This window comes from Dermacentor variabilis, chromosome 8 (assembly GCF_050947875.1).
Source record: "Dermacentor variabilis isolate Ectoservices chromosome 8, ASM5094787v1, whole genome shotgun sequence".
NCBI lineage: Eukaryota > Metazoa > Arthropoda > Arachnida > Ixodida > Ixodidae > Dermacentor > Dermacentor variabilis.
This window is the reverse complement of record NC_134575.1, coordinates 8,540,628-8,553,838: the sequence shown is the minus strand read 5'-3', so window position 1 is coordinate 8,553,838 and position 13,211 is coordinate 8,540,628. Positions and strand designations below refer to the sequence as shown.

Genomic DNA, 13,211 nt, shown 5'->3' with positions numbered 1-13,211 from the left:
AATGTAATCCAATGCTTGGTTTGGAATAAAAAAAAAAAAAACAAGCGTTTTTCTGTCTGTGTTCCTAGGTGTCCATGACATTTGCAGGATTTCTTCTCTGGAGGTAAGTTAAGAAGCTAAAGAACATTTAGTGATACGAGGAACACTTCATGTTCATGTAATCCTGCAAAAAATATGTCTTCGTTCTCTTTTTGCCTGCCTGCAAGTAGCATTTTCAGCTTCTCTCGGTGGCCTCATGACATAATTCTCTTCTTCAATGATGCCTTTCTCAGATTGGTCTTCAATTCGGTCAGCCTGGTATCGGAACATGTCTTATTTATGCTGTTTGGAAGGACAGAAAAGGTAGTGGAGAGGTTGTATTTGAGGACCGAAAATGGAACCTCGATGCGATTTTTTACACCCCCCCCCACAAACAAACAAACAAACAAACAAACAAACAAACAAAAAACGAAGCTTGCTGAAAAATGGAAATGTGTGTCATTTAAACAGCAGTCCTCTGCAGCATAACATACAAGAAAATGCAGCACAAAATTTGGTACGAGGCTCCCACTTTTTCACGTGACCTACAAAAATTACTAGAGCTATGAACAAAATGAGAGCAAGGTAAAAGCGGGTAAAAGCTAACGTTTCGACAAGTGGACTTGTCTTTTTCAAGGGGACATATTGTTACGCGAAGGACGAGTCAGTAAAACGAGCAATTATTTATAGGTTATATTTATAACAGTGGTTGCAACGCCTACCGGTTAGATTCACAGCGCGCGCACAGTTTGTTCTTCCTCCTCTTTTCTGGAGTGATGGTGCCTACGCGCCTCGTTTAAACAATCAAATACCACACGCATGTAGCATAATCCCCCGGTGGCAGAAGTGACGTCCCGGAGCGTCGAAATGTCATCACTGGGGGGGTGATACTGCTTCAGTTGTGTAAGGTGCACGATATATCACTGGACTGGGAAGCAGATGGAGCGTCAGGGGCTATCTCATAAGTGACGGGAGTCACGGCACGAAGCACTCGGTATGGGCCTGTGTAATGAGACAGCAGTTTTTCTGACAGGCCGACCTGACGCGATGGAGACCATAGAAGGACCAAAGAACCCGGCGGGAAGTGCACGTTTCGGTGTCGCCGGTTGTACAAACGCCTTCGACTCTCTTGGGATTTCAGAAGGCTGTCCTGGGCAATTTCCCTTGCATGGGCACAGCAGGCGATGGCGTCAAGTGCATATTCACTGGTCGGTGCCGGGTGAACAGGGAGGGTTGTGTCGAGGGGCAGTGCTGGTTCTCGGCCGAACAGAAGGAAAAATGGGGAATAACCGGCTGTGTCGTGGCGCGAAGAATTACAAGCAAATTTAACAAACGGCAGAGTCAGTGTGGTCTGAAGAGACATATTTCGTGAGCATGTCTGTGAGAGTGCAATTGAGACTCTCCGTGAGGCCATTTGTTTGCAGATGGTATGACGTGGATAGCTTGTGCCTCGTGGTACAGGACTGCAGGATGTCCGTGATAACTTTTGATAGGAATGGCCGGCCATGGTCTGTGAGAAGTTGTCGCGGAGCTCAGTGTAACAAAATCATGTCGTGTAGAAGAAAATCGGTGACATCTGCGGCGCAGCTTTAAGGAAGCGCTCAGGTGATGGCGTAGCGCGTGGCGTAACCCATGGCCACAGCGATCCACCAGAAGTGATAGTTGAGTGAGTTGGTACGAATTCATAGTAAAATATTTAGCATGCACAATTGACAAGGCGCTCGTGTGTCCCCCTTCACTGTGTCCTTGTCAATTGTGCGTGCTAAATATTTTACTATGAAGCGATCCACCAGTTCCCAGAGGTAGAAAAAGGAAAAGGGCCAAGTAAGTCCAAACCAACCCAAAATAATTGTTCCGTGGGAATGTCGAGTAGTTGAAGGTACCCAGCAGGGAGCGTCGATGGTGTGTTGCGTCACTGGCATTTCTCACACGCATCTACGTATCTTCGAACGAAGCGATCAAGCCCTGGCCAAAAGAAGTGTCAGCGGATCCGATCATAGGTACATGACACACCCAGGTGACCGGCAGTGGGGAGGTCGTGAAGTTCGTGGAGAACAGCCGAGCGAAGGTGATTAGAGATCACTAGGAGTAATGCAGGGCCGCAGGGGTGAACTTTGTGGTGGTAGAGTATGCAATCTTGAAGTGTGAATAAGCAAAGGGAACTGTCAGCAAGTGACAATTCCAGGCAGTCAATGATGATACGCAAGGATGGGTCACAGTGCTGCTCGTTGGCAACATGGAGCAGTGGAAAAACAGAGAGAACACAGGCGCCATTGTCAGTATCAGATGTAGAGGTCGCGTCTTCGACTGGGTAGCGAGAGGCAATCTGCGTCCTGGTGTTGGTGTCCCGACTTGTAAGTCACTGTGTAGGGATATTCTTGTAGTCGAAGGGCCCAACGACAGAGCCGGCCAGTAGGATCCTTGGGCAACGAAAGCCAACAGAGCACATGATGGTCAGTGATTACTGAGAAGGGCTTGCCATATAAATATGGGTGGAACTTTGAAACATCCCAGACGAGAACAAGACATTCGTGCTCGGTAATCGAATAGTTGCACTCTGCAATTGTCAGGAGCCGGCTAGCGTAGGCTATAATGTGGTCGTGTCTGTGTTGGCGTTGCGATAAGACAGCGCCAATCCCATAACCACTGGCAACGGTTCGGACCTCTCTAGGCGCAGACGGGTCAAAGTCGGCCAAGACCGGTGGATTGGTGCGAATCGTGATAAGGCGTGAAAATGCGGCAGCCTGAGGGGAACGCCACGAAAAGGCACGTCTTTCTTCAGAAGTTCAGTGAGTGGTCGAGCGATTGCTGCGATATCTTTCACAAACCGTCGGAAATAAGAACAGAGCCCCACAAAACTCTGGAAGTCTTTGACAGACTGAGGTACAGGAAAAGCCGTTATTGCTCAAACCTTCCTATGGAACATCCTATGGGATTGCACCAAGTTCCCCAATGAAGCTTCGACAAGTACAACGATTCCGCCGCGACTCATGGCTGCAGCGGAATGCTACGACCACGAAACCCAAACCTGGGCCATCCAGCAGGTCTCGGCGGCTCTTGAAAGACAAAGGCCGAGCGAAACCAACAGAATGTTGTCCCTCAGGGCGACCAACTGTGGGAGTAACGCGCTGGAGTTGAGTCGAGATCACCCGCTGAGAAGACGTCAGGGCCCGCGTCACGGCGCCATTTAGTCATGGTGTCGTTCTGCACGCGACTACATAAAGTTGTTTCTCTCTCTCTCTCTCGAACCTTCTCTGGGTCGGGTTGTACTCTGGAAGCATCGATGAGATAGCCTAGCACTGTAATCCGTCAGCGCCCGAAGTGACACTTCGATGAGTTTAACTGGAGCCCAGCCTTGCGGAAGACGTCGAGGATAGCTGCGACGTGCTCAAGGTGCATCTCAAATGTAGGAGAGCACAAGGACGTCGTCGAGGTAACAAAAGCAAGTTGACCCTTTGAAACCTTGAAGCAGAGAGTCGATCATTCGTTCGAATGTGGCGGCGGCATTGCATAAACCGAATGGCATAACCTTGAATTGGTAGAGGCCATGCGAGTGACGAAAGCGGTCTTTTCTTGGTCTTGCTCATCGAGAGAAATCTGCAAACAACCAGATCGAAGGTCGATGGCCGAAAAGTATTTGGCACCGTGAAGACAATCAAGAGCGTCGTCGAGTCATGGTAAAGGGTTAAACGTCCTTTTTAGTAATTCGGTTTAGGTGGCAGTAATCAATGCAGAAATGCCACATGCCATCTTTCTTTTTGACGAGCACGACTGGTGACACTCAAGGACTCGACAAGGGCTCAACAATGCATCTGGCGAGCATCTTGTTTACTTCCTGCTGAATAACTAGCCGCTCTGCCGTGGACACGCGATACGGTCGACGGTGAATGGGGACAGCATCACCAGTGTTTATCCGATGCTTAATAAGGGATGTCTGACCAAGTGGTCGATTGTCAGTGTCAAATATGTCGCGGTAGGAAAGCAAAAGACGATATAGGGTGGCTGCTTGGTCAGATGCGAGGTCCGGAGTGACCATGGGATGTAATGAGCGGTCGAGGTTCAAGGCATCCTGCAGGTGATCAGGAGGATCTGGAGACGCATCGGCTGCAAAAGCAGTGACGTGGTCGTCTATCACTGACCGGAGCGTGGCCACCGCTATGCCTTCAGGTAACACTTGCTTCGTCAAGTCAGAATTGATAACGGGGAGACACATCCGATTAGTGGCAAGGGTTACAACAGAGTGTGGCACAGAGATGTCGCGTGCCAGGACATCACGATTAGGTGCGACGACATAGTCTCCATCAGGCACAGTTACCGTTGAGGCCAATGCAACGAAGGTTAGGGCTTTTGGAGGTAAGCGAACAAACGCTGTAGTGCAGAGGGTGTTCGGTGGTTCGGGGCGAAAGTCTGAAAGAAGAGGAAGCTCGAGGCACACCGTATCAGTGGCACAGTCGATGAGGGCACAATGCGTCGTCAGAAAGCCCGAAGATTGAGCCCGAAGATTAGGTCATGGGGGGCAACTGGTCAGCACAGTGAACAGGACTGGAACTTGGCGACCAGCAATTCCTATGCGAGCAGTGCACATACCCCTGACAGCAACAGTGGCGTCATTGGCGACCTGTGCGGCTCGAGTGATGGAAGGCATACGAACTTTTTTGAGGCGACGACATAGGTTAGCGTTCATTATGGACACTTGGGCTCCAGTATCAATTAATGCCATCAACGGAACACCAGCTACATCTACTTCAACTATGTTCATGTTGGTGAAGAGCGTCAACGGAGGATTTGGACAGGACGAACGTGATGCAGCTCTACCTCCAAGAGCTGCATGGCCTAGTTTTCAACCCGTCGGTTTGGCGAGGAAAAGCGGCGAGGCTGGGGTGACGGGGAGCGACGGTGTTGAGGTGACGGCGATTGCACGGAGGAGCGGCTGTCAGGGGCATAAGTAGGGTACGAACAGCGTGGTCAATAACGGCGAGTGTCGGCGTATGGGCGAGGAGCAAGAAATGAGCTCCAGTTTGGTGGCATGCAGGTGGTGCGGCAGTGGCAGGATACATGACCAATGCCGTGGCAGCGGAAACCGATCGGTTTGTCGTCTGGGGTTCGCCATTCAGCAGGATTGAGTGGTCTGGGAGCGAAATAATGGTCATTACAGGTTGTGGACATGGGAATGGGTGCCGAATCAGGTCGGGAGACAGAGCAGGTGGTAGGAAAGCCAAGGTTTGCAATTTTTTGCCGCACAACTGCTTGAATAACGGAAATAATGGGAGCCGCTTGGTCAAAGGTACCGTCAGGGGATCGTGGATGAAGGGGGGGCCGGACTTGCCGCTTCAATCTCACGACAAACGATACGTGCGACGCTCTTTTGAAATGGTCGTGTGGCGGTAAAAGCGGAACAAGAGGACGTGGCAGGGGTGTTTGGGAGCCGGGAAAAGTGTGGGATGATGTGGCGACTTTTGGCTACCTCCAAGCGGCGGCATTCTTTGACGATAAAGTCGACAGTAAAAACATTGTTATAGACGAGCAAATTGAAGGCGTCGTCCGCGATGCATTTTAGGATATGGCCCACCTTGTCAACCTCGGTCATGTGCTCGTCGACTTTCCGGCAAAGCACGAGCACTTCCTGTATGTAAGAGAGATGATTTGGTCGACGACTGGACACGGGTGGCAAACTCTTTTCACGCAGCCTGTTGGCGACCTGACGGGTTGCCAAATAGGTCACGTAGCTGCTCTTTGAAAATGTCCCAGCTGGAGAGCTCGATCTCATGGGTGCGAAACCAGACAAGCAGTGTCCCGTCCAGATAAAAGATCACATTGGAAAGCATGATGGTAGGGTCCCAGTGGTGGCTTTGGCTACACGCTCATACATGCTGAGCCAGCCGTCGACGTCATTTTGGGCAGAGAATGTCCCAGGATCATGGAGACTAGGAACCGTAATGTATGTTGTGGTTGGCGCCGCAGGTGTAGATGGCGACGGTGTGGTTCCATCGGAAGCCATGGCTGAGAAGACGATGGTGTGGCCGCTTTGGAGCTCCGTGGCGAGGATGGGGAATGTTCCACCTCCACCACAATGTTACGCGAAGGACGAGTCAGTAAGATGAGCACTTATTTACAGGTTATATTTACAACAGTGGTTGCAGCGCTGACCGGTTAGATTCACAGCGCGCACCCAGTTTGTTCTTCCTCCTCTTTTTGCGAGTGATGGCGCCCATGCGCCTCGTTCAAACAATCAAATACCACATGCGTGTAGCAATATGCTTTCCTCGGCATAGTATATATAGGTAGGCTATATATAGGTAGTATATATAGGTACAGGAGCTATGGCACAACAATTGTTGTTTTTGTGAGAATGATGGTTAGCACATGAATTTGTCTAACCTTCATGTCTGTGGCATCAAACGCTCTTGCGACATTATTACATGTGACATTTGTGAATTTCCAAGCACTCATAATTTTAAAGCGCAACAAGGCCACACATGTTGTTCTGCCGAGATTCGACTCTGCAGCCAGAATCAAAGTGACACCGTGTTGATCAGCCTTTACTAATATAAACTACCTTCAGAGCTAGTTTGCCGTGCGACTAATTACGCGCTCCACGCAGAGATGCGAAGTACAACTGCACGTAACCATGGTTTCACCGGTATGGGTTCACAATATACACCACAAGGTGTTTGAACCCGTCATAATCGTTATGCATAATGCATAATTGTTACAAAATGTTGCATCTATAAGCAATATTTAGCTGGAAATTATAAATCTGCACAATGGCAGAGCTGTTCGAATCCAGAAGGGTGAAGTTTAGTGAATATAATTCCCATGCTGGCTAAACTGCCGTGTTTGAAGTTCCAATAGAACCTGGAGGAGTTCCATCTAGTAAGTTTTACAGAAAACTACATTTTAAATGCGAGGTTTGAACTATGGCCTTGTTTGCATGACATTTTTTTTTAGTGTTCAGTACAGAAACTTGAGACAAAATAGACAGAAGTTGAGATACACATACTTGTGCTTGTGTGTATCTCAACTTCTGTTCGTTTTGTTCTAAGTCGGTGCGCTAAGCACTACAAAGATGCGTTTCAAATGCCTTGCCAAAATTTACGATGACAGCTTACCAGGCACCGGCGCAGGAGGGCATGGGTAGAGTGGCAGCTGACCAGGACGTGCCCTGGTCTGGCGGGATGTGGTGCAAGGGCGGGCTCTTGTCGGCTGCTTGATCATTGGGGCTGCCTGCATCTGTCGCCAGTCGAGGAAAGAGAAAAAGAATAGCATGCAACACACTCATAATTCTCTAGTCTATTATAATGTAATGTTTTCACCCCTACCACTTGAAGTTGTGTTGTGTATATGTGGCTTATCTAGAGGGATAGCACACAGTTTTGTCTGCTTAACGAGAAAAACGGTTCGAAAGTTAAAGGCGAACCACAACAAAATTATGGATTGCGTAAGAAGCCTAGTTTGAGACAATGTAGATATGGAGGAGCCTCGGAGCAAAATTTGACATTTTAAATATGAGCAGCAGTATCATGAAACACTTGCAAAAATTGCTGTTCTTGACAAAAAGAAAGAACAAAAAAAAAAAAAGAAAACACCACCATTACCACTCACCGGAAGTGGTGCCTAACCTAGAAACATGGCTGGTTGGCATGACCTCCAAGGTTTCCGAAGTGGCATTTATTTATTTATTTATTTATACAATACTGCAGGCCTCATTGAGGCCCAGGCAGGAGGGGCATACAAAATACAGAATAATTGCATTTGCAGACGTAAGAACAAAAGGACCAAATTAGTGTGCACAATAGCAATGGAGTCCACCAGCTGCGAGAACCAAATGGGTAAAAAGAACACTCGGTCTTGTAACCAAACAATTCCCAAAACAAAGTGAAGAGTAAATGTACAAATGAACCGTCAGTACAATTTTAAGCAATGAGAAGGAAAAAAAAAATGAAATCAGTAGTTCAAACGGTCAATGGAATCAGTACTGTTTAGTAGCGACTGAGGTAAATTATTCCAATTGGTTATAGTGCGTGGGAAAAAAGAATATTTAAAAATGTTAGTTCTGGCATTATAGGGAGTTAGAGAGTCAGCATGACGATGACGTGTTCGGCGTGCTGCCATTGGCGTTACATAAGGCTCAGGAGTGAGGGCGAGGAGATTATTTTTAAGAAGAAAAAGAAATTTCAGCCGTTGTATTTTTCTTCGTATTTCCAATGTCTGAATGCCATGTTGTCTCATTATTGCTGTCGGGGAATCAGTCATACGGTATTTCGAAAAAATAAATCTGATTGCTTTACGCTGTACTCTTTCTAGTGCACCAATGTTCGTTTTTGTGTAAGGGTCCCACACTATGCAGGCATACTCCAGTTTTGGCCTTATTATTGATGTGTAGGCTAAAAGTTTAGTTTCAGCGGGAGCTTGTTTTAGTTTATGACGTAGAAGACAGAGTTTACGAAAGGCTGAGTCACATACGTTAGAAATGTGAATGCTCCAGTGCAGGTTATGAGTTATTGTGACGCCAAGATATTTGTATTCCCTAACCTCGGTTAATGGTTCAGATCCGAGAGCGTAAGGAAAAGATAGGCTATTTATTTTTTTTAGTTATCTTCATGTAAACTGTTTTGTTAGCATTTACCTCCATGTTCCAACGATTGCACCAAGAAAGGAGGTTTCGAAGATTATTGTTCAGGGTTATCTGATCATCGCAACTGGTTACCTCACTGAACAGAACACAATCGTCAGCGAACAGTTTTATTTGAACTGGTGCTGTGACAACGCTGGCAATGTCATTAATATAAATTAAGAATAATAAAGGCCCTAAAACACTACCCTGAGGGACGCCTGAGGTAACTGGAAGTTCATGGGAATGGTAAGTATCGATACTAACAAACTGTTTTCGGTTAGTGAGGTATGCTGAAACCCAATTAACAATGAAACAAGGAATGTTAATTAATCGAAGTTTTTCAATTAACTTGGAGTGTGAAACAAGGTCAAATGCTTTCCTGAAATCTAAAAATATTACATCTACCTGGCTGGATTTGTCTAGAATATTCGCAAAATAATGAATAACCGATGTTAATTGGGTGACAGTAGAAAAACCTTTTCGAAAACCATGTTGCTCAGGTGAGAGTACACTGTTATCACTTAAGAATTTAGTAATGTAGTTAGCTATGATGTGTTCTAGCATCTTACAGCATGATGACGTTAGCGATATTGGGCGATAGTTACTTATCAGCGTTAGGTCCCCTTTTTTCGGTACAGGTACTACGCGTGCAGTTAGCCAGTCAATAGGAAGAGTTGCTGTGGATAATGAAGCACGAAAAATGATCACAAGAAACTTGGACACCATTTCTGCGTATCGGCGCAGAAAAACATTCGATATATTGTCAGGACCAGGGGTTGATTTGGTTTTTAAGTTAAGAAGCACAGAAACTACGCCAGGTACAGATACAAGGTCCGAGTTTGCAACGGACAAAGAAAAAATGGGAATCGATATATCACTTGTATTTGCAAAGACACTATGGAAGTATGTGTTAAAATGCTCTGCAATACTTTGCTTTTCGACGATAAGAATGCCGCCATCCACTATTTGTTCAATTGGTTTGTTTTTTTTACTCAAATATGTCCAAAATTTTTGTGGCACGGTACGAATAAAATTGGGCAGAGTGTGGTTAAAATATCGCCGTTTAGCATGCCCAATAGACGAGCTTAATTTAGCTCTTGCGGTTTGAATTTGCATTATAGGGGCGTTCTTTCGTCTCCAGCGTTTAATCTTTCTTTTCAAGTGAATGACTTCCCGCGTAACCCAAGGATTAACTTTCGCTGTTTTCTTTGTCTTGTTTGGTACAAAATTTTGAACACAATATGTGCAAAGTTCTTTAAACCTGTCCCAAAGTTCTATAACATTGTTTCCTTTAAAGTTGCTGAAGTGAAAATCTAGATAATCTAAAATAGTTTCGTCCCTGGCACGTGAAAAGTCCTTCACTACAACACTTTTTGCATTACTGCGATTGCATTTTTCCAAGCAGCATGAAAAACATACCATTTCATGATCAGATATGCCGCGTTCAACGGACACTGATAACTTTTCGACATTTCTATTCACAAACACAAGGTCAAGTATTGACGATGAAGATCCGTATACTCGCGTGGGTAAAGTTACAACTTGATGTAAATTGTGGCATAGAATTATATCACGCATATAATTGACATGGGGAGTAAGTTCAGTGCAAGAAGTATTATCCTCCCAATTAACTCCTGGAAGATTGAAGTCTCCTAACAGAAATATTTTTTTTTTTGTGTGTGAACGAAGTTATATGCGTACGCAAATCACTCATGAATTGAAGCGGTGAACTGGGTGCTCGATAAACGGCAAACAACAGGAAAGATTGTCCCCAACAAGAAATTTTTAGGCTAATAGTTTCTATATCGTCAACCTGACGCAAAAGAGTGGACGGCATATTTTTCTTTACCAGTACAGCTACCCCACCTCCTCTCGTTGGTCTGTCGCGTCGAAAAACACGATAAGAAGGCGGGAACACGACTTCATCTTCTATTCCGCTGTGTAGCCATGTTTCAGTTAGAACAACTATATGCGGACTATAACCTATAGTAATAGCCTCAAGTTGATCACATTTATTAATGATACTACGGGCATTGATGTTTATAATACGGAGTTCTTTATTATCTGCATAGTGAAGTCAGTCTTTCTTAGAATTGTTGTATTTTCCAATTTTTACTCGAGCATTTTCCGTATCGTCCCAAACAAAGACGTTATTATCAATGCGTAGTTTTTCGTGAATTAAGCTTACTTTCCTTTTTTGTTGTCTTTCCTCTGAAGCACTGTGCCACAGAAGTTTACGCTTCCTGAGCGTATCTCGCGAGTAGTCATTTTGTACAGATGTATTGGAACCTTTTAGTTTGTAAGCATTTTTCATAATCTGGTTTTTTTCTTCGTAATCCTGAAAGTACAAGATGACTGGTCTGGAACTGCCAGACCGACCAAGACGGTGAATTCTGCCAACTGATTTACATGTGACTTCAAGTTTAGTAGAAAAAATTTCAGTTAGAATTTTGTTCCGCAAATCAGCCTCTGTTTCATTTTCGTCCTCAGGCACGCCAAAGACCACTAGATTTGAGCGTCTACTCCTGTCCTCTAAGTCAGTAATCTTGGCCTCCAAGGATTTTACCGTTCGTTCAAGGCTGTCCACGCGCTCAGTTTGCTTTTCTATTTCTAGGAAGCGGGAATCCCACTCCGCAAGACGTTTTTCCATATTTGTTTGCTGTGTTCGGAGGGCTGCCACATCCTCAGCTAGCTTATTCTGACCTAAAAGCAACTTTTCCAGCAACTCGCGAGTGCTAGACTCCTCTGGATTAGGGCCTGGATTTACTTCAACGTCTCCGCACAAGAGAAGCAAGCACATACAGTACACATCATAAGCCATTATGAAACTTGCGTCATGGCGACAGCCACCAGGTGCACATGTCGTCTGTTTAGGTGCAGTTTAAAGGCTGCTAACAAGAAAATTTTGCAACTACATGCCCCACTTATAGGCAAATCACATCTGAATTACTCGTACATCAGATTATAGGCTGACGTAATCTGTGACTGAAATGTTAAGGCAGCTAGGACTGGATGTCCTACACATGCGCACATTACAAGCCAAGTTACTTTTTCAAGTTTACCACTGCGATTTTGGCTTAGTGAAAGGCTTTTATCTACTACCACCAATACATTAGATTGTCACTAATAAATAACTCTAAAGCCATAAAATATTTTGCAAAACACAAACATCAAAAGAATTTTTACGAAACATGATCGAACAGTGGGATTATTTACCTTCATCAGTTGTAGAATTACGCAGCTTTTCTCCATTCAAACATAATTTACTAATCATCTCTTAAACTGTTCTTCCATTTGATAGTCTTCTTTATCTATGTATGCCTTTATGTACCAACAAGCCGAAACTGCTCTTGTCAACTTCGTTTCTCTACTGAATTGTTGAATTACTCCTATATTGTTTAAATGTACAAGAAAAAATTGTCTTAATAAACACATCAATGAATGTGTTATGCACACAAGAAAGTAAATTTGATATCTGGCTGGCCATGCATTATATCAATAGGTTTTTTACAGCTATAATGAAACCAAAAATGAAAGATCCAGCTCAATATCATTTACAGCAAAGCACAAATTTCTTCACTCGTTGCTCAGATTATGATGAACATAAGGTGCACTTAACAGATGTGGAGAGCAGAAGGACAAAACACACATAGCACATTGTGCATTTTGAGTTTTTCGTCTGTCTACTGTTCGATCAGGTCTGTTAAGCACATCTTACATTCATGCTCAGCCAAATACCCAAACTAGTTGTGTTGATCGGAATATGTATGCTGGTAACAAAAATGCAGAATACTCAGCAACTTGCAAAGGCAGTTTTCTACACGTTTGACTGATTTGGCACGTGAAAGTGCACATACTGAATTAATGGTATGCGTGTGTTTTGTCCAGCAGCTTGACTTGGCTTTGGCTAGTAGGCCACTAGCCAGCGTGCAGATCCAGTGTAATACCACCAACCGCACCACCACCATTGCCATTGCATTGTTGCAAAGCTGGTATGGTGTCATGTCATGCTGCTCAACAGTGAAACGACAGCAAAGTGCAAAACAATGTCTTCACACTTGAACAAGCTGGCAAGCAGATAGAAGATGCTTTGCTAGGCTGTTCAAACTTGCGAAACTTGCGTAAACATGGAAACCCCTGCTATAGGTATATTTGTCAGGGATTCCTGTCATTAATCAGGGTGTCTACCAAGTTGACATTTCCAAATTCCCCGAGTTTTCCAGGTTTTCCCTGAGTGCCTTTTCCCTGAGTTTTCCCTGAGTGATGCAGAACTATGTTTTATGTCAAGACGGGCTGAAAACATATCGCCTGATTCTGTCACTCTCAAGTAAGCACATGAAAAAAATAAAGAAAGCAACTTAATCCAATTTGAATACTAAGGAGTAGTGTTTATTCAAAAAGAGAATAGAAGGCAGGGGATAGTAAAATGGACAGCAAATAAAGTGTCTTCGAAAAAAATTGCAAATGAAGTCGGACATTCACAAATACGAATAAAAAGGAGATGCACATAGAAGCAAATATATTCGAATATGAGCTATTTCTATCAACTGATAGCAAGTTCAGTGGTATGAGGCCCGAA

General features: G+C 44.7%; 1 protein-coding gene across 4 annotated transcripts in view; it reads right to left on the bottom strand.

Annotated features, from left to right (window-relative positions):
• The window catches only part of LOC142589582 (uncharacterized), a 57,914-nt gene that overhangs the window by 32,982 nt on the left and 11,721 nt on the right, over positions 1-13,211 (bottom strand). For all 4 annotated transcript variants that reach the window (XM_075701058.1, XM_075701057.1, XM_075701060.1 and 1 more), the window contains exon 4: positions 7,128-7,248. In XM_075701058.1, coding sequence (XP_075557173.1) covers positions 7,128-7,248 — 121 coding nt within the window. The remainder of the gene's footprint in view (positions 1-7,127; positions 7,249-13,211) is intronic.